Source organism: Neophocaena asiaeorientalis, unplaced genomic scaffold (assembly GCF_003031525.2).
Source record: "Neophocaena asiaeorientalis asiaeorientalis breed wild unplaced genomic scaffold, Neophocaena_asiaeorientalis_V1.1 scaffold330, whole genome shotgun sequence".
Taxonomy (NCBI): domain Eukaryota; kingdom Metazoa; phylum Chordata; class Mammalia; order Artiodactyla; family Phocoenidae; genus Neophocaena; species Neophocaena asiaeorientalis.
The window spans coordinates 473,938-496,479 of NW_020175667.1; the positions used below are offsets into that span (position 1 = coordinate 473,938).

At 35.2% G+C, this 22,542-nt stretch overlaps 1 protein-coding gene across 1 annotated transcript in view; it reads left to right on the forward strand.

Moving 5' to 3' along the window:
* The window catches only part of LIPI (lipase I), a 67,853-nt gene extending 46,041 nt beyond the window's left edge, over positions 1 to 21,812 (forward strand). The window contains exons 10-11 of the mRNA XM_024731541.1: positions 4,544 to 4,720; positions 21,643 to 21,812. Coding sequence (XP_024587309.1) covers positions 4,544 to 4,720; positions 21,643 to 21,730 — 265 coding nt within the window. The 3' untranslated portion in view covers positions 21,731 to 21,812. The remainder of the gene's footprint in view (positions 1 to 4,543; positions 4,721 to 21,642) is intronic.
* The last annotated feature ends 730 nt before the right edge of the window (positions 21,813 to 22,542 follow it).

Genomic DNA, 22,542 nt, shown 5'->3' on the forward strand with positions numbered 1-22,542 from the left:
AGGAGAAGTAACAACTGACACTGCAAAAATACAAAGGATCATGAGAGATTACTACAAGCAGCTATATGCCAATAAAATGGACAACCTGGAAGAAATGGACAAATTCTTAGAAAAGCACAACCTTCCGAGACTGAACCAGGAAGAAATAGAAAATATAAACAGGCCAATCACAAGCACTGAAATTGAAACTGTGCTTAAAAATCTTCCAAAAAACAAAAGCCCAGGACAAGATGGCTTCACAGGCGAATTCTATCAAACATTTAGATACGAGCTAACACCTATCCTTCGCAAACTCTTCCAAAGTATAGCAGAGGGAGGAACACTCCCAAACTCGTTCTATGAGGCCACCATCACCCTGATACCAAAACCAGACAAAGATGTCATTAAAAAAGAAAAGCACAGGCCAATATCACTGATGAACATAGATGCAAAAATCCTCAACATAATACTAGCAAACAGAATCCAACAGTACATTAAAAGGATCATACATCATGATCAAGTAGGATTTACCCCAGGAATGCAAGGATTCTTCAATATATGCAAATCAATCATTGTGATATACCATATTAATGAATTGAAGGATAAAAACCATATGATCATCTCAATAGACGCAGAAAAATCTGACAAAAGTTAACACCCATTTATGATAAAAACTCTCCAGAAAGTAGGCATAGAGGGAACCGACTTCAACATAAGAAAAGCCATATATGACAAACCCACAGCCAACATCATTCTCGATGAAAAACTGAAACCATTTCCACTAAGATCAGGAACAAGATAAGTTGCCCATTCTCACCACTGTTATTCAACATAGTTTTGGAAGTTTTAGCCACAGCAATCAGAGAAGAAAAAGAAATAAAAAGTATCCAAATCAGAAAAGAAGAAGTAAAACTGTCACTGTTTGCAAATTACATGATACTATACATAGAGAATCGTAAAGATGCTACCAGAAAACTACTAGAGCTAATCAATAAATTTGGTAAGGTAGCATGATACAAAATCACTGCACAGAAATCTCTTGCATTCCTTACACTAATGACAAAAAAATCTGAAAGAGAAGTTAAGGAAACACTCCCATTTATCACTGCAACAAAAAGAATAAAATACCTAGAGATAAACGTATCTAAGGAGACAAAAGACCTGTATGCAGAAAACTATAAGACACTGATGAAATAAATTAAAGACGATACAAATAGATGGAGAGATATACCACATTCTTGGATTAGAAGAATCAACATTGTGAAAATGACTATACTACCCAAAGCAATCTACAGATTCAATGCAATCCCTATCAAACTACCAATGGCATTTTTCACAGAACTAGAAAAAAAAATCTTAAAATTTGTATGGAGACACAAAAGACCCCAAATAGCCAAAGCAATCTTGAGAAAGAAAAATGGAGCTGGAGCAAGCAGGCTCCCTGACTTCAGGCTAAACTACAAAGCTACAGTAAACAAGTCAGTATGGTACTGGCACAGAAACAGAAATATAGATCAATGGAACAGGATAGAAAGCTCAGAGATAAGCCCACACACTTATGGTCACCTTATCTTTGATGAAGGAGGAAAGAATATACAATGGAGAAAAGACAGCCTCTTCAATGGGTGGTGCTGGCAAAACTGGACAGCTTAAAAGGGTGAAATTAGAACACTCCCTAACACCATACACAAAAATAAACTCCAAATGGATTAAAGACCTAAATGTAAGTCCAGACACTATAAAACTCTTAGAGGAAATCATAGGCAGAACACTCTATGACATAAATCACAGCAAGATCCTTTTTGACCCACCTCATAGAGAAATGGAAAAAAAAAAAACAAAAATAAACAAATGGGACCTAATGAAAGTTAAAAGCTTTTGCACAGCAAAGGAAACCATAAACAGGACGAAAATACTACCCTCAGAATGGGAGAAAATATTTGCAAATGAAGCAACTGACAAAAAATTCATGTCCAAAATATACAAGCAGCTCATTCAGCTCAATATCAAAAAACCAAATAACCCAATCCAAAAATGGGCAGGAGACCTAAATGGGCATTTCTCCAAAGAAGTTATACAGATTGCCAAAAAACACATGAAAGGACGGTCCAGATCACTAATCATTAGAGAAATGCAAATCAAAACTCCAATGAGGTATCACCTCACACCAGTCAGAATAGCCATTATAAAAAACTCTACAAATAATAAACGCTGGAGATGGTGTGGAGAAAAGGGAACCCTCCTGCATTGTTGGTGGGAATGTAAATTGATACAGCCACTATGGAGAACAGTATGGAGGTTCCTTTAAAAACTATAAATAGAACTACCATATGACTCAGCAATCCCACTACTGGGCATATACCCTGAGAAAACCATAAGTCAAAAAGAGTCATGTACCACAATATTCGTTGCAGCACTATTTACAACAGCCAGGACATGGAAGCAACCTAAATGTCCATTGACAGATGAATGGGTAAAGAAGATCTGGCACATGTATACAGTGGAATATTACTCAGCCATAAAAAGAAACGAAACTGAGTTATTTGTAGTGAGGTTGATGGACCTAGAGTCTGTCATACAGAGTGAAGTAAGTCAGAAAGAGAGAAACAAATACCATATGCTAACACATATATATGGAATCTAAAAAAAAGAAGGTTCTGATGAACCTAGGAGCAGGACAGGAAGACATAGAGAATGGACTTGAGGACACGGGGTGGCGGAAGGGTAAGCTGGGATGAAGTGAGAGAGTAGCATTGACAATATATACACTACCAAATATAAAATAGATAGCTAGTGGGAAGCACCTGCATAGCACAGGAAGATCAGCTCGGTGCTTTGTGACCACCTGGAGGGGTGGGATAGGGAGGGTGGGAGGGAGGGAGATGCAAGAGGGAAGAGATATGGGGATATATGTATGCGTATGGCTGATTCACTTAGTTACACAGCAGAAACTAACACATTGTAAAGCAACTATACTACAATAAAGATGCGAAAAATATTTTTTTAATTAAAAAATAAAAAATAAAGAGAGGATGATCTCAAGGGCAAAGCCTGGTTGTCCATTTTGGGCAATAGATAGTGGTGCCATTTAAAATTATAGGAAAATTTCTAAGTTTTAGGGCAGCAGTGTCCAACCTTTTGGGCACCAGGGACCGGTTTTGTGGAAAACACATTTTCCAAGGACTGCGGGGGCACGGGGGGAGTTCAGCCGGTAATGCTAGCGATAGCTTAGGTGGTAATGCTAGTGATGGGGAGCGGCAGGTGAAGCTTCACTCGCTCGGCTGCCACTCACCTCCTGCTGTGTGGCCTCGTTCCTAACAGGTCATGGACCAGTACTGGTCTGCAGCCCGGCGGTTGGGGACCCCTGTTTTAGGGTTTTTGTTTTTCTTTTTTGGTGAGAGTTGAGTGTTGGGGAAGATGTCATTAAATTTGAACTTAGTGAGCTTTAGGCATCCTTGAGATATCCAAGTAGACATGGTAAGTAACAGCGGGTATATGTGTCTGGGTCTCATCAGACAGGGCTCAGCTGGGGGCAGAGGCTTGGTGGAACACACAGTTGGTATTTGGAACCGGTGGAGCAGATGTGAGTTTTGGGGGGAAGACAACAGGTTTCCATCTGGATATGTTGACTCTGAAGTATCTCTGAGAAATCTAGATAAGCTCTTGGACAGAAATGAGAGATATGACCAATGACATTATATTCTGTGAAAGAGGAGGTAGTCACTGCCACAGGGAGCAGGGATGGGTTTTGAGGGGAGTGATAACAACCTTTTCTGGATCTAGAGGCTGTGGGAGAATCAAAAGTAGAAGAGAGCAGGGACAAATATAAGATGGCAGAAGTGCTGGGTGTCCCACTGGTTGCTTTTCAGCTATTCTATGTGTGATAGTTGCCTTTGCTTAAGTTAGTCATTGTTGCCTCAAAGGAAGAAATTATTTCAACAGATTTTTTTTTCAGTTTCCTTTCCTCTTCTTTTTCTTTCCCTTTCCTTCTCTTCTCTCCTTCCTTCATCCCCTTCCTTCCTTCTTTCCTTTGTATCTTCCACCCATCCTCCATCCCTTCCCCCTTCCCTTTCTTTCCTCCTCCTCCTCTTTCTTACCTTTCTCCTCCTCATACTCCTTTGCTGTTTCCTTTGGAGTCAGGCAGACCCATGAAGTGATAAAGTGGCGCAGGACAACAAAGCATCACTGTCTGAGGGCTCCGTCTATTCAAAGAACGGCGATAGTTGTTCAGGGGCCTATAAAAAGAAGCATAATGTGACTTCTCTAATCTCAGTATTATGTACAATCTAGATACCAAGTCAGAAAGACAAGATGTCCCACTTTTTCTCAGAAAAGTTTTCCCAAACTATTTGAGTGTGGGGATATATATATATTATTATTATTTTATTTTGTTTTTAATTACTGTTTAAATTATTTTAATTAATACTTTACCACATATTTTATTGTTTGGCCTTTTCCCTATAATATTGGTATTTCTATCTAATGTTTATAAGATTGTATTGATTTTGAAGTTGTATTACATTTTGAATTACTAATATGATGAGATATGAAATTTTCTGTTTAGGAAGAACAGATTATTTTATAAACTTCAAGAATTCAAGATTCTTGCTCAGTTTTTAAATGATGTTGTAAATATTTCAGCCATTAGTTTGGCATATTTTCAGAGCTCAAATCAGCAATGTTCCACATGCAGATACACTATTCAGCGTCTCAAGTTAAAATCGCTTACATATCCAGAAAGGTAAGAAAACTAAATTTTGATTTCAATGTTATCTTTTAAACTTGAAAATATTGCTTTGCTAAGGAGTGGTTTAAAAATTCATGTATTTGAATATCTGTTTATTGTATTTTAGATTGTATTTTATATAAATGTTGGAATATCTAAAAGATACAAAATTTTTTTTTGGCTTAGATGAGATTTATGTTGGAATCACATTACCCAAGCAAAGAAAAAACACAATCATTTCACAAGACACAATAAACATGAAAAAAGTGAGACAAATGTCTGCCTTAGAACTTTATCAGTCATTTCAATGGGTTTCTGGATTGCTAGAAATCTCTCTTCTTTGGTTGACTGCAACACTTTATCTTTATCTCTATTTATGTTCCTGTATTTATATACTTGATTTCCCAATTACCTTTTTGTGAATGTCGAACACAGTAAATAAGAATTTCTGGAGAATAAAAATAATAAGTGGTAAGCATATGCATTTAGATGAGGTCTACTTCAACAAAGGAGAACTGGGAAAATTCTTTGAAGTATGTTATTTTGTAAACTTTTGGTATGAGAATATTTAGTCATTCAAAAGTCAATGAGTGGGGACTTCCCTGGTGGCACAGTGGTTAAGAGTCTGCCTGCCAATGCAGGGGACACAGGGTTCGAGCCCAGTCCGGGAGGATCCCACATACCACGGAGCAACTAAGCCCATGCACCACAGCTACTGAGCCCGAGCACCTCAACTACCGAAACCCGTGGGCCTAGAGCCCGTGCTCCGTAACAAGAGAAGCCACCACAATGAGAAGCCTGCACACCACAACGAAGAGTAGACCCAGCTCGCCACAACTAGAGAAAGCTCGCACACAGCAACGAAGATCCAGCACAGCCAAAAAATAAAAAAAAAAAAATAAATTTATTTAAAAAAAAAACAGTCAATGAGTGAAATGTCATTGTAACAGAGAGATAACTTGCACTATCATATTCCCCTAGTCTCCTCCATTAATACCTGTCTGAGCCTCAGGATGCTGAGTATGAGTAAAGAAGTGTAGTTGTTATAGTTTTACATGCTCTGTTTCTGGCCCTTAAATGTAAAGGATTTATATTGTTCTGGAATATAGTCTTCTCCCTGTATATCATAACTGGAAAGAGAAACAAAAGAGTTTCTTCCTCAGTCTAGAAGAAGCATATGCTGTAAGTCTTGGCCAGGCATTAGCTAGAATCTTTGTATATAAAACAGCACATGAGCTCACTATGAGAAAGAGAAATTTAGTTCCATACATCTGTACAGTAAAAGCAACCAAGGATAATGTATATATGGGCAAGTGCCAGAGCTGGACACTCATCTCTCATTGTTCAAGCAGAGGTGAACAGGAAAAACACAACAACAAAATGGTGCCTAATTCAGCATCAGCAGCATGAGAAAGATCCAACAGTCAAGATTTAGAAATAAGGTTGACTTTTTAAAAGATTTATTACAGGAAATTTCACAAAGAATTGCTTGGTGTTCTCAATAATATTTAAGGAAACAGTAATCCGTGAGGGAACAAGTGAAGAGCAAGATGATCAAGCAACTGGCCGTGATTAAATGGAACTGAGACTTAAGAAACTAAGGTCAACATCAAATTTAGTGTCAACATTAAAAACAAGAAAGAGTAGAATTATAATGTAGAAAACTCATTTTTAATAACCTACAGAATAAGGTAATATAATAGAGAAGACTGAGGAATAATTTTTTTGGAAAATAATTAAAATGAAAAAATGTAGATACCTAGTATTGCTGAAGAGGAGACACAACAGAAGAAGTAACTACAGATCTGATGAAAGGAATCTCTCCTCAACTGAAGAAGATACAGATCTCAAATTGATAGAATGAACTAAGAACCAGGAAACTAAAAGAGAGCAACATTTAGAGCCACTCATATATTTTATTGTTAAGATTGAGTGATAAGTATAGAATTCTGCAAGTATTCAAAGACTTCTTCATGGAATGGAAGATTTAATGCTGTAGCAATGGCAATTCTTATTAAACTCACCTGTAAGTTTAACATGACTCCCGTCAAAATCTCCAGAAGAGATGGCTTAGCTCTTCCTAATTAACTTGGAATAACAAATTACTGAGATGAGCCAAGAAAATTTGAATGAGAGTCATGTTTATAACTTTAACTATGAAACAGAAAAGCAAATTCCAAAACAGCAATAATTTAAAAAATTTGATACTGGCAGAAGAATATATATGCATTTAAGGGAGTAAAAGGAAAACTCCAAAACGTAATTTTGTAGATGATGTGAATAACCTTTCAAGTAATGACACAACAATAAATGACAACTGAAAAAGAGTTTAATGTCTTAATTATAACATATTCAAAATTAGTTATAGATATAGTAACATATTAAATATAAAACAGTAAGGAGAAAACATAGGCAAATGTTTATGTATGCAGAATAATGACAGCCAAGACAGAGAAACTAAATGGAAAATATTAATCAATTTGCCTCCATACAAATTAAAAAAATAAAATCTGTATGTCACAAACATTAACAAAAACAAAATAAGAAAACTTATAATGTGTGGGATACAGAATGGCTTTAAATTATTTACATATTAATACATTTTATAAAATTACAGAAAGACACATCTCAGTTAAAACATAGAGAAACATCTTTTTAGTTGCCTTAGTCAAAAAACCTGGGTTCAGCATAGACGTCTTTTTCTGTCACACTCCACATCCAATCATAAAAACTTTTGCCCCTACCTTCTAAACATATCCAGTATTCAACCACAGTCTCAATAAAAGCCAAAGCCCTCACGATGGTTACAAATCCCACCTGACTCGGGGGCTACACCTCCACTATCCCATACCTCTTTGACCTCAGCTCTTCCTTCACTGAACTGGCTCTTTAGATCCAGCATTGCAGGCCTCCCTGCTGTTCCTTGAACAGACCAGGCAGGATCTTTCTTAGAACCTTTGCACTGGCTGTTTCCTCTGCCTGAAAATTTCCTTCCCTAGAAGCCTAACTTTCTCTTCAAGATTTTGCTCAGATGTCATTTTTTCAATATAGCAATCCTACCACTCCTGATCTCCCTGACCTTGCTCAAGTTTTGTTTTGTTTTTCCTCATAGGACTTATAGGTAGTATACTACATACTTATTTATTATGTTTGTTGTTTATTGGTTGTCTCTCCCCATGTAGAATTTAAGTTCCTTGAGGACATTGATTTTATCCATTTTGTTCACACAAGTACTTCAACTGTGCCTGGTACAAAATAGACACTAAGTGAATAGCTGAATGAAGAACCATAGAAATAAATTGACAAAGAGCAGTTTAAAAAATTAAAGGAATAAATGGCTAACATATTTTAAAATTTGTAACCCCAATAGTATTCAAATAAATTAAAATTAAGGCAATGAGATATATCTCTTCCCAAGTTGGAAAAAGAAAAATATCTGTTGTTGCTGAAGTTATACACAAATTTCCACTGTGTTTCAATGCTGGTAGGTGTGTAAACTTATAAGCACATTCTGGAAAGTATTTAGCAAAATATGTCAAGAATCCTCAAATGTTAATACTTCTAGCCTGTTATTTCTTCTTCTAGAACTTATACTTCAGAGACCAGGTAGCATAGGGTAATGTTCAGAGTGCCTGAGTTTTCACTTTAGTTCAGTTCCTTGCTAGTTCTGTGACCTTCTCAAATTATTTCATCTTTCTGTGTCTCAGTTTTTTAATCTGTAAAATGAGCATAGTGATAATCAACTTCACTACTAAGATTAAATATTGTAACATTTATAAAGGATATAAAATATTGTCTGACATAGAATAAGGGTTACACAAATGTTTGTGAAATAGATACAATATCAGAAATACACATAAATATTTGTATAGAACTCTTTTCACAGTCTGATTTATAATGCTGAAAATTAGAAATAAATTAACTGCTCAACAATGAGGCACTTGATAAATTTATTATGGAATATCCACAATATGAAATGTTAGGCAATCATTAAAATGGCAAAATTACCATAACATAATGGTAATGACTCATTTTAATATAATAAAAATATATGTATGCCATAATTAGAAAAAACTTAATGAAATTATTTCCTCTTATAAAGGGACCTTGATAAATTAAATTTATACTGATACTAAATGAAGGACTTTCTTAAGAAGTTGTAATTTGCTGTATACTTTAACAATTATTGCTCTTCTTGGTTACTATGTAGAAAAATTAGCATACACTAAAAACTGTAGTGTTTACAAAAAGTGAAATTGTTGAATATTTTAATATTTAAATAAGAAATTGTTTTTGGATTTTGAAGTTGATGATGTGATTTTAAAATTATTTCTATATCTACCTCTTGAATTTTTAAAACTTATAGACTCCTTAAAAACAAAGAGGCAAATAATAGTTTGTGGTAATTATTAGAATTGAGATCTTTGGTTCCTCCAAAAAATCACTGAGGATTTATATTTTATCTTCAATAAGTAGTTATCTGATTTATAGCTCAATAAAGAATAGATAGTGACTTCCCTGGTGGCACAGTAGTTAAGAATCCGCCTGCCAATGCAGGGGACATAGGTTCAATCCTTGGTCCAGGAAGATCCCACATGCCATGGAGCACTAAGCCCGTGTACCACAACTACTGAGCCTGTGCTCTACAGCCCACAAACCACAACTACTGAGCCCATGTGCCACAACTACTGAAGCCCGCATGCCTAGAGCCCACGCTCCACAACAAGAGAAGCCACCACAATGAGAAGCCCGCACACTGCAGTGAAAGCATTGCTGCAACTAGAGAAAGCCTACGTGCAGCAACGAAGATGCAACACAGCCAAAAAAATAAATAAAAATAAATAAATTAATAAAAAAGTAGATAGATTAAATATTGCCATTTGGGTTTTCTTCATTGTATGCCAGTTTAGGAATAAAATAGATATCAGTAATCACTAGAGGAATGTAAGTCAAAACCACTTCACACCTATTAGAATGGCTATCATCAAAGAGACAAGAGATGAGTGTTGGCTAGGATGTGGAGGAAAGGAAACACTTGTGAACCGTTGGTAGGAATGTAAATTGTTGCAGCCACTATGGAAAACAGTATGGAGGTTCCTCAAAAAATTAAAAATAGAAAGAACTACCATAAGATTCAGCAGTTCTACCTTCTGGGTATATATCCAAAGGAAATGAGAACAGGATATTGAAGATTGAAGAGATATCTGTACTCCCATGTTTATTGCAGCATTATTCACAATAGCCAGGATATGGAAACCACCTAAGTATCCATCAAAGGATGAATGGATCAAGAAGATGTGGAGGAGCTTCAAGATGGCGGAAGAGTAAGAGGCGGAGATCACCTTCCTCCCCACAAATACATCAGAAATACATCTACATGTGGAACAACTCCTATAGAACACCTACTGAACGCTGGCAGAAGACCTCAGACCTCCCAAAAGGCAAGAAAGGCCCCACGTACCTGGGTAGGGCACAGAAATCTCTTGCATTCCTACACACTAATGATGAAAAATCTGAAAGTGAAATTAAGGAAACACTCCCATTTACCATTGCGACAAAAAGAATAAAATACCTAGGAATAAACCTACCTAAGGAGACAAAAGACCTGTATGCAGAAAACTATAAGACACTGATGAAAGAAATTAAAGGCGATACAAATAGATGGAGAGATATACCGTGTTCTTGGATTAGAAGAATCAACATTGTGAAAATGACTATACTACCCAAAGCAATCTACAGATTCAATGCAATCCCTATCAAACTACCACTGGCATTTTTCACAGAAATAGTACAAAAAAATTCTCAATTTGTATGGAAAAAGAAAAGACCCCGAATAGCCAAAGCAATCTTGAGAAAGAAATGGAGCTAGAGGAATCAGGCTCCCGGACTTCAGACAATACTACACAGTTATAGTAATCAAGACAGTATGGTACTGGCACAGAAACAGAAATATAGATCAATGGAACAGGATAGAAAGCCCAGAGATAAACCCACGCACAGATGGTCACCTTATTTTTGATAAAGAAGGCAAGATTATACAATGGAGAAAAGACAGCGTCTTCAATAAGGTGTGCTGCGAAAACTGGAGAGCTACATATAAAAGAATGAAATTAGAACACTCCCTAACACCATATACAGAAATAAACTCAAAATGGATTAAAGACCTAAATGTAAGGCCAGACACTATAAAACTCTTAGAGGAAAACAGGCAGAACACTCTGTGACATAAATCACAGCAAAATCCTTTTTGACCCATCTCCTAGAGAAATGAAATCAAAACAGAAATAAACAAATGGGACCTAATGAAACTTAAAAGCTTTTGCACAGCAAAGGAAACCACAAACAAGATGAAAAGACAACCCTTAGAATGGGAGAAAATATTTGCAAATGAAGCAACTGACAAAGGATTCACGTCCAAAATTTACAAGCAGCTCATGCAACTCAATATGAAAAAAACAACCCAATCCCCAAATGCGCAGAAGACCTAAATTTCTCCAAAGACATTTCTCCAAAGAAGGTATACAGATTGCCAGCAAACATATGAAAGAATGCTCAACATCACTAATCATTAGAGAAATGCAAATCAAAACTACAATGAGATATCATCTCACACCAGTCAGAATGGCCATCATCAAAAAATCTAGAAACAATAAATGCTGGAGAGGGTGTGGAGAAAAGGGAACCCTCTTACACTGTTGGTGGGAATGTAAATTGATACCGCCACTGTGGAGAACAGTATGGAGGTTCCTTAAAAAACTACAAATAGAACTACCATACGACCCAGCAATCCCCCTACTGGGCATATACCCTGAGAAAACCATAATTCAAAAAGAGTCATGTATCACAATGGTCATTGCAGCTCTGTTTACATTAGCCAGGACATGGAAGCAACCTAAGTGTCCATCAACAGATGAATGGATAAAGAAGATGTGGCACATATATACAATGGAATACTCAGCCATAAAACGAAACAAAATTGAGTTATTTGTAGTGACGTGGATGGACCTAGAGTCTGTCATACAGAGTGAAGTAAGTTAGAAAGAGAACAAATACCGTATGCTTACACATATATATGGACTCTAAAAGAAAAAAAAATGGTCATGAAGAACCTAGGGGCATGACGGGAATAAAGACGCAGACCTACTAGAGAATGGACTTAAGGACACAGGGAGGGGGAAGGGTAAGCTAGGATGAAGTGAGAGAGTGGCATGGACATATATACACTACCAAATGTAAAACCAATAACTAGTGGGAAGCAGCCGCATAGCACAGGGAGATCAGCTCGGTGCTTTGTGACCACCTAGAGTGGTGGGATAGGGAGGGCGGGAGGGAGGGAGATGCAAGAGGGAAGAGATATGGGGATATATGTATATGTATAGCTGATTCACTTTGTTATAAAGCAGAAACTAACAACACCATTGTAAAGCAATTATACTCCAATAAAGATGTTAAAAAAGAAAAAAAGATGTGGAAGGAGTGTGTGTGTGTGTGTGTGTGTGTGTGTGTGTGTGTGTGTGTGTGATGGAATATTATTCAGCCACAGGGAAGAAGACATCCAGCAGTTTGTGACAACATGGATGAATCTTGGGCACACTATGCTAAGTGATATGTCAGACAGAGAAAGAGAAATACTGTATGGTATCACATGTGGAAGCTAAAAATGCTGAAATTATAGACACAGAAACTAGAATGGTGGTTAACTAGAGCCTGGGAGGTGGAGGAAAAGAGATGTTGGTCAAAGAGTACAAGCTTCCAGTTATAAGATGAATAAGTTCTGGGGAACTAATGTACAGCTGAGTGATTATAGTTAACAGATATTGTATTATATACTTGAAAGTTGCTAATACATTAGATCTTAAATGCTCTCACCACAAACTAAATGGTAATTATGTGATGTGATGTGATGTGATGCATGTGTTAGCTAACACTATGATGGTAATAGGTACTATGATAGGTAACTATCATACCTACCTGATTCCAACTTCACACCCCTCGGGGAAAAAAAAAAGTTTTAAGGTCCCACTGCATCTCACCGATTTTGATTGGGCAAGTACATATCTTTGAACCTCACACTGTGCTTGGGGAATTACTTTCTTCTCCTTGGCCAGGGAAATAAGTTCTTTCAGTGTTTTATGCTTAACTCTGAGACAAGATGGGATCAAGTTCATCCAAAGTTTATAGATTGAGAGTGGGGTAAAGAATGATGAGGGTAATATTACCCGAAAGGGATAGATGCTTGGTGGCAAAAATAACAGACCACTACAGAGAGACTGAAAATATTTTGATAAGTCAGCAAAATATTAATTAAACATTTTCTGGCTTGTAATATATCTTATTAAAGTTAAATATTGATTTAACTAAAAAATATAATTCTGACTGGCTGACACAGTTAACTAGTGAATGAAAGCAATAAATGAATAGCTAAGCTAGAGCACTCAAATTCAGATCTTTCAGGGTCTGGATACTTCAAACAATTTGAGGGTAAGTTAGGTTTTTTAAATAGCTATGTTTATAGTTCTGCGTGACTATAATGTAATATTTTGACTGACAAGACAATGTGAGATTAAACATTGAAGTAACTCCTCAAATAATTTACTCCAGTATCATGAGGGTTTATGTATAAATTTAGATGTTTGTCCTTTTTCAAATTAATTAAACATTTAAATCTATAATTTTGTAGCTTTGGCCTCTATGCTTTACTTACTTCATGGTAACTTCTTTTGTTAATTTAGTATTTCATTTCATTAAATAGTTTCAATATTCTTTTGAAAATATTTTACATGAAGCTTAGATTTAATGAGGGTAAGTATTTGGTTAAGAACAGCCAAAGAACTGTCTTTAGAGAGTAACCTCAGAAAACCAATTTACAGTTATACTATTTGTGCGGAAGTCATTAACACTTCATCTTTTATCTTTTAAACTGCCTGGTTAAAAGGCCAAGGGTACTTTGGGAGAATGTGGGGATTGGAACGCTAGAACTGTGAAGGGCGTTTAAAGGTAACAATTTTGGCAAAACTGTTTTACATTTTTACAAAGTTTGTTCACTCATTCTGAAGCCTGTCCCCCATCTTCACTCTCCACAGCCCATTTTCTCGAGGGTCCTCAAATGGTGCTCTAGGTCTGTGTAATGTTGAGAGGTGACACAGATAAAGAATTCCAAAAAATGTCAACAGTGTGAATAGCCACTGTGTGTTTCTATATGTAATGCAAACTATGCCTCATATAAGAATAAGGTTTTAGGATGACTGGAAATGAGCTTCTTTTGTATACCATTAGAGTATTGAACAAAGAGGTTACTATACCTAAATATTTTTAGAAATTCAATATTTTATTTACCATATATAGGGACAAGATACTTTATTCATATTCTACTTCTAAAATTATTTGTCTTAGATTAAAATTTTGTTGCAGTTATATAAATATTTTAAAAAATATTTGATAATTAAGATAAATGACTTTTTTTTTTTTTTTTTTGCGGTACGCGGACCTCTCACTGTTGTGGCCTCTCCCGTTGTGGAGCACAGGCTCCGGACGCGCAGGCTCAGTGGCCATGGCTCACGGGCCCAGCCGCTCTGCAGAATGTGGGATCTTCCCAGACCGGGGCACGAACCCGTGTCCCCTGCATCGGCAGGCGGACTCTCAACCACTGCGCCACCAGGGAATCCCAGTGATTATCTTTTTGATTTGCCTAAAGTTATGACATAATTTTAAATGGTAATAGTATAATTGGACATTGTAAGCAAGAAATTTCAGGTTATAATCCTAAAAACTACAGCACATATATTTTCACTAACTATGCTGTAAGATACAATTATAGTTATTATATAAATACCCAATAATTGATACAAATCTTAATAAAATTTGATTAAAAGTACATTACATAAATAAATATATAAATATAAATGCATTTTACAATCAACCTGCGTTCACAAAATAGTTGCTTTTCTTTCTATATTTGCCTTGCAATATGTTCCATATGTTTTCAGTGACATTATATATGTGAAGTATACATTCGGCTCATAGCAGATGCTCAGTTAGTAGCAATCCTTTCGTTTCATTTTTATTCCCTTCTTTTGTTGGTCCCCAATTTAACTCTTCTTATACCTCCTTTTATCTATAAATACACAGCTCAAGCAATAGACTGGCCCAGCCCATAATTATATGAAAAATATCGGCCTGTTTTGCTGAGGTAATTCATCAATAAAATGCTTTATTCCCAATAATTCTGTGAAACTATGTCACATTCTCCAACCATAAAAACACTCCTACCTTTTTGTCAAAGTTTCATTCATTAATACTTTGTAAACTTCTTATCCAAACTCTCTATTCACTTCTACCACACTTCCCACTCTTATAATGTAGTGATCAGAATCCTCACCCATCAGAGTGTTGGGGGATATAGGAAGACTCTCAGCAGAGTTAAGAACTTCAGAAAAAGAAATCTGCATTGATTGCAAATTTATCTCATAAAGTGGAATTTATCTTGTGAGTTATTTGCCCTAAACTCAATTTAACCTTCTCCTTTAGGGAACTAGTATATAAGAAGGAGGATTTTTAGTTTTTATCCAAGATGCATGTTTTGGATGATGCATGTGATTCAAGGAAACATTATTGTGTACAAAGGATTGATGACTTCTTGGAAAGGATATCCCAGAGAAGTTTGTTTTAATATTAGTGAACTTCTTTCAAGATGAATTATAGTGGTTAAATTTATTTAGCATCTACTACATCCCAAATGCTATTTTTACAATTTTTGCAACAACTCCATGAGTTAAGTATTTTCTATGTTTTACTAGTAAGGGAACAGAAACTCAGAGGCTTTATAACATGTCTAAGGTTTCTCAGCTGAGAAGTGCCTTTGCAGTGACTCGAAGCCAAACTTTTCTTGGCTTTTTTCATTTGTTGTTTTCTTTGCTTTTAGTTGCTGCTCTTTTTATAGGAATAACAGTCAATTATTCCCATTGTGGGACATTTGGAAAATTTAATTCATATATAATCCTACAACTAAGAGATAACACTTAATATTTTGTCATACTTACTTATAGTCACACATGCTACAGTTGAATCATGAATTTAACTATTTACATTGAAGTATAAGCAGGCTTTTTGTGTAGAATCATGCAGCTTATTCACTACAATAGTAGCTTCAAGGGTCACTGTTCACATAGATAATAATGTGATCACATTGGACTTGGAGCTGTGCAACATCATGTACCTGGTTATAAGCAATTTTTCTCTTTTTAACTGTAAATTAATGACTCACTATATTTCATCTTTTGTAGAATATTCAACTTAGATTTTCCTTTATGTTGAATACTTTCTCCCCAATTTTTGTTTTTCATAAACACTATCCATGTATAGACAACTATCTGCACTTTAAACAAGTGGCTTTTTTATATTCATAGAAAGAACATTTTCAAATCTTCTGCCTCACTACATGATGTTCACACCTTGACACAGAATGTCGGTGACCCAACAGTCATAGGTTGCTCCATTTATTTCTCTTTTTCAAGTCACTTATAAGAGGAAAAGAAAGTGTAAAGGCAGACAGGTATGTCCACTATTATATTTGATTCACTGTCTCCTTAATCGTGTTTTACACAGACAAATGTTATATACAACTCCTTCATTGGTTAAGTAAGAAATGCGGTAAAGTCATTGGGATAGGCCACAGAGAAAAAAAATAAGCATGCATGTCATTTTAATTTTTATGTAAAATCTAAACAGTGGATAGACTATGAAAATTTACAAAATTTACAAAATTTAGATGCAATTACTTCTACTGAGGGCAAAAAAAACCCTAAAATACATTTTGTGGGTGATTAACAAAACTCTTAACGTTCCCTGTTGGCTGTGGATGCTAACAGATGCTTGGATGAAATATGTGCTTTAAAGTTTAATTACCTAGATAATTGCAGTAACCATTTAGTTGCTTTTCCCATTTAGATCTGTCCATACAGATAATGTGCAATGAATGAGAATTAGCACTGCCAAATCATTGGGAATGTGAGTCATAAAAATATGATGCCTTATGGTCCAGACTAAACTGTATATCTACTCAATCAGTAATTAGCTATCTGTAACGAACTATGATAGAGACTACACAAACAACATAGTTCTTCTGAGCTTTTCCAGTGGACTAGGCTTTCAAACTTAGGGACTGAGAGGAATATTCAAGTGGAGGTACCTGGATGACTTCCTGAGAAAAGGTGAACTAAATCTACTTTTAAAAACTTTACTTAATAAGTAAAATGGGGCTACCCTGGTGGTGCAGTGGTTGGGGGTCCGCCTGCCGATGCGGGGGACGCGGGTTCGTGCCCTGGTCCGGGAGGATCCCACGTGCCACGGAGCGGCTGGGCCTGTGAGCCATGGCTGCTGAGCCTACGCGTCCGCAGCCTGTGCTCCGCAGCGGCAGAGACCACAGCGGTGAGAGGCCCGCGTACCGCAAAAAAAAAAAAAAAAAAGTAAAATGTACTCTTTTTGGTATACATTTCTATGAGTTTTAATAAGTGCATAGAGTCATATAACCACCACCACAATTAAGATACAGAACATTTCCATCAATCATAAAAACTGCCTCGTGCCCTTTATTTCCAACTCCCCATGCCCACTCTCTGACAACCTCTGCACCTAGATTTGCCCTATGGAATCATATTGTATGTTGCCCTATAAGTATGGCTTCTTTCACTTAGCTTTAGACATTTAAAATTCATCCATGTTGTTGCCTATATCAGTGGAATGTTATTGATGAATATTATTTTATTGTATGGATATACCACAGTTCCTTTATCCATTCACCAGTTGGAGGAAATATAATTTGTTCATAATTTTTGATATCTGTCCATGACCAAAGCCAACATAAATATTTGCCTGCAGGTTTTTATGTGAACATACGTTTTCGTTTCTCTTAGATAAACACCTAGAAGAGACTGTGGGGTCATATTGTGAGTGTATGTTTAACTTTATAAGAAACTGACAGACTTTTCCAAGGTGACTGTACATTTTGTTTTCCCACTGGCACTTATCAGAGTTCTACTGCTCTCTTACACCAAAAACTGCACCTTCAACAGTTTTTTTGTTGTTTGTTTTTTATTTTTGCTGTTCTAATACTTGTGTAGTGGTAGCTCACTGTGTTTTTAATTTGCATTTCTCAAATGACAAATGATGTTGATGACCTCTGCCATTTAATTGAGGGTATCTGCATCTTTACATTTAATGTAATTGTAGATATATTTGGGTTTAAATCTATCATCTCGCTATTTTGTTTTCTGTTTGTCCCATCTGTTCTTTGTTCCCAATTTCTCATTGTCTGCCTTTTGGTAAATTGAGGAGTCTTATGATTACATTTGATCTTCTTTGTGGGTTTATTATCTGTAAGTGTTTGATTATTTTAGTGGTTTCTTTGGGGTTTATATTATAATCTTTATTTTATCACAGTGCACCTTCAAGTGAATTTTACTACTTTACATATAACATGAGAGCCTTACAGTAGTATACTTCCATTTCTCTCTTGTGCTGTTATTGGCATACGTTTTAATTATACATATACTAGGATCTCTATAATACAATGCATCACTTTTCTTCAAAGAGTTATGTCCATTAAAGATATATAAATCATTAGGAAAAGTCTTATATATTTTTTCCATATCGTTACCATTTCTGGTGCACTTCTAACCCTTATGTAGATGCGTATTTCCATCTGGTATAATTTACCTTATAACAAAAGGAGTTCCTTTAAGATTTTTTTGTAGGATCTGATAGTTGTGAATTCTTTCAACTTTTGTGTGTCTGAAAAAGTCTTTATGACGTCTTTATTATGAAAGATAATTTCTCTATGTATAGAATTCTAGTTTGACAGTTGTCGTTGTTTTACTTTCAGTACGTTAAGAATGTTGCTGTACAGTCTTAGACCATGCATTGATCTTAATGAGAAATATATTACTATCCTTCCTTTTTCCTATGAGGAAAATAAGCCTCTTTTCTCTGGCTGGTTTTAAGATTTTCTCCTTATCACTGATTTTAAGCAGTTTGATTCAATGTGGCTTTTTGGAATTTTTTTGCATATCTCTTGTGTTTACTGTTTGACCTTATTGGATCCATGGGTTTACGGATTTCATCAGATTTTATGTAAATTTTTAACTCTTTTTGAAATATCTTTTTCTATGCCCCTACTCTCTCCTCTCCCTTTGGGGACTCTAATTTCAAGTTTATTAGGCTGCTTGAAGTTGTCCCACAGTTCACTGATACTCTGTGAAGTTCTAAATTTCATTTACTCCCTACATTTCATTTTGAATAGTTTCTGCTGCTGTGTCTTCAAGTTCACTATTCTTTTCTTCTGCAATGTCTAGGTTGATATTTATCCTATCCGGGGTATTTTTCCTCTCAGATATTATAGTTTTCACCTATGGAAGTTTGATTTGACTCTCTTAATATCTCTTATGTCTCTACCTAGCTATTTGAACATATGAAATACAGTTATAATAACTCTTTGAATACCTTTGTCTGCTGATTCTCACATCTATGCTAGTTCTCGGGTGGTTTCAATTGGTTGACCCTCATATGGTTCCATTTTCCTGCTTCTTTGCATGCTTGGTAATTCTTGATTAGACACCAGACTGTGTATTTCATCATGTTAGGTGCTCCATATTTTTGTATTCTTATAAATATTCTTCAGGTTAATTCTCAAGATGCTGTTAAGTTGCTTTTAAACAGGTTGATTCTTTCAGGTCCTGCCTTCAAGGTGTTTTAGGCAGGACTGGAGTAGTGCTAAGTTTAGGGTTAATTACCCCCACTACTGAGGCAAGACCATTCTATTCTTTTTACCTGATCATCTGGCAGGTAGGAACAGACACCTTTGTTAATGCTGGGAACCTTATCCTAAGTAAGTTTTAAAAATACTAGATGCATAGATGTGGTGATATGTTGTACAAAAGCCCTAGGGAGCTTTTTTAAATAAAGAAGCACGTCTATTCCCTGTAATTTGGTAGAATATATATGGATTAAAATTAAAAGCTAATTGTATTTGAATTTTAGAGAGATTTTTTTAACCCTTGGATTTCTTCTATTATTTTTTATTAAAGTTTATACTTTATCAATGTACTGTGCTCATTTCTGCTAATTTGTGGTAAACAAAGCATTAGAAATGCAATATTCAGTGCTCTTTTTTTAAATTAAAAAAATCCACTAAATAGTCTTCTTCCTATGATAGTTCAACATATATCACATAGTTTTTTCTAAATTATAGAGTTTAAAAATTTTGATTCGGGGAGAAGGAACTATTAATAACATAGGATAAATGATCTCAAAATCAGAGTCCTGGTAGTAGAACCAGATAGGCTTTTCACAATGTAAAAACAAAGAAAATTAATTTTTCTCATATGTTTTGGTAAAACTTCACTTTGGTAGGCATAATGAACCTGACTAAACTGTTTTGTAATGCTTGCAGAAGCTTTGTAAAATGTGGAATATTTAATAAAAATATACATTTACTATATTGAACATATTTCAATGGTAACAGGGTTATGAGCTTTTATTTTTTTGTAGAAAATAAGAGCACACTTGCCATAATATTGTATTATGAATATGTGAATAGAACAATTACTTAATGACTGAGGTAATTTATTAATAAGTCTAATAACACCCTTGTCCTATGATGACAACTTAAAAATTAGGTGGATCAGGTATATCCATAACATTGAAGGCTCACTCACTGAATAAAGGCTGTAGCAGGCTAGATTAAAAATTGACATAAGTATATATGTATTTGTAAGGGGAAGTGGTAAAGTCATTCTTCCACTTATTTCTTAATAATGGAGAAAGGATTACATCTGATTTTTCGATTATGTTCTGAACTCCGACAATTTAACAAAAAGCTACTTTTGCTAATATCTAAGAATCAGAATCTTATCAAATTGAGGTACTGTCATTTCATATTTACTTCTATACTATTAAAATTAAAATTCCTAGATACATTTATTATTTCCAGTGGAAAATATTGTAGTATTCTATATCAGCTTTTAGAACTAAAGATGAATATGTTCATATTTTATTACTTTTCAAATATTAGCAGATACAGGAAATTGATTTAAAATGGAAGAATTTAACCTAACAACACTGTTGATATTTTTAAAACGTGTTCAACGATGTCTTAATCAAGCTAGAAGGAGACAGACAACAATATATCTCTTGAACTAGAGCAGTGCATATGAATAAAGGCAAACTACCAGCACCTGTGCAGTTGAATTGCTCCCTTTTCCTTGACTAAGTTAGTATGGCTGATACAGGAAATTTCCACTTATTACACCACTTTTTCCTTTAGCTCCTTTCCTGAATTTTGACCAATCTTTGCTTATTCTAGTTGATTGCTTTTTTGAAGTTTTCAAGACATTAACAGGAAGATAAATCACGAGACAGGATGCCTGATTCACCACAGTGACGTGACTTCTCAGAAACCTTCAAATACTAAATACGCAATTTCTCCAAGATATAGAATACTTTAAATGTTATTATTTCCATTTTAGCAGGTGGCAGAGGATTGATTAAAATATTTGGCAAAACTGTCTGTGCAATTCAGCTCACCTCTTCCATGGTGGCTTTCATGGTAGAAGAAGTGGCCCAGCCACTAAGAGTTGAGTTCAGTTTTCAGCTATTTCAGTATCCAAAAATATTTCCCATTCAATGTAAGTTTTCCAGTGAAGCAGCAAAGAGAGAAGATGTTGAAGCACAGAGAATTTTTTCTTTCTCACAAATACTGTGTCTATTCATCCCTATGTAGACAAATTAGATGGAGTAGAAATGCTCCCAGAGGTTTATCTCAACTCCCTGCATTTAGAGAACTAGTTAGTCACAGGCATAGGGTATTCCAATATTTATGAGAAGAAAATAAATTTGCTGTTTCACTAATAGTTATTTTTTCTCTCTGTTTTTCTCTTTCACAGACCACCACTATGCACTTATAATTTTGTACTTAAAGAAAGTGAGGAAATATTTCTCAGTCCAAATACATGCACACCAGATGAAATATAAAATGCCTTCTTCTATCAAATGTAACAACTTGTTTGTGAATTAAAGAACTTGTAAATGGAAACAACACAATTAGTATTTCTTTCAGAATGCATTGCTCAATCTGAAATTCAGATATTTCTACTTCTTGAATAAATTTTTAAGAATCAAAAATATGGAATATTTTTAAATGCATGTGCTAAAGCATTCTGAATATATTTTAAAAGCTATTTATTTCTGTTTACCTTAATCAAATGTTTCTTATTGAATGTTTCCCTTAATTACTTAGTATTAATAGATAATATGTCTTTAGAAAAAGAGAGAAGCTTATTGCTTCAACACACTGTCTAAATAGTATCATTCTCCACTCAGAATGCAGTAATAAATGAATTTTTTAAAAATTTGTAAATTTATCATTTTGAGAAGTCACTTGGATTAATGTAAATCTTGTAAACATAAATACACCTTCTGTTTAGTGAGCTATTTGGCATTTTGTAATGCTTTGTAAATAAAGGCTTTGTTTCTGTGGAGCACAATAATCTATGGGCCTGAAATCCTTAATGTCAGATTTGGGGTCTACCATTTACTAATGGTGTGATCTTGAGTAACAGAATTGACCTCACCATGTTGCAGTTACCTTTGTGAAGATTGAGTCAACACTTTGACTAGTGTCTGCCCATAGTGATAATAATAATCAAAATAATAACAGCTAACACATACATCACTGTATTCTTGGCATAATTTGATACTTTATAGACATCAATTCATTTAATTAATCATACATTAATTCATTTAATCCCTACAAAAGCCCTATGAGATTGGCCTTGTTATCTCCA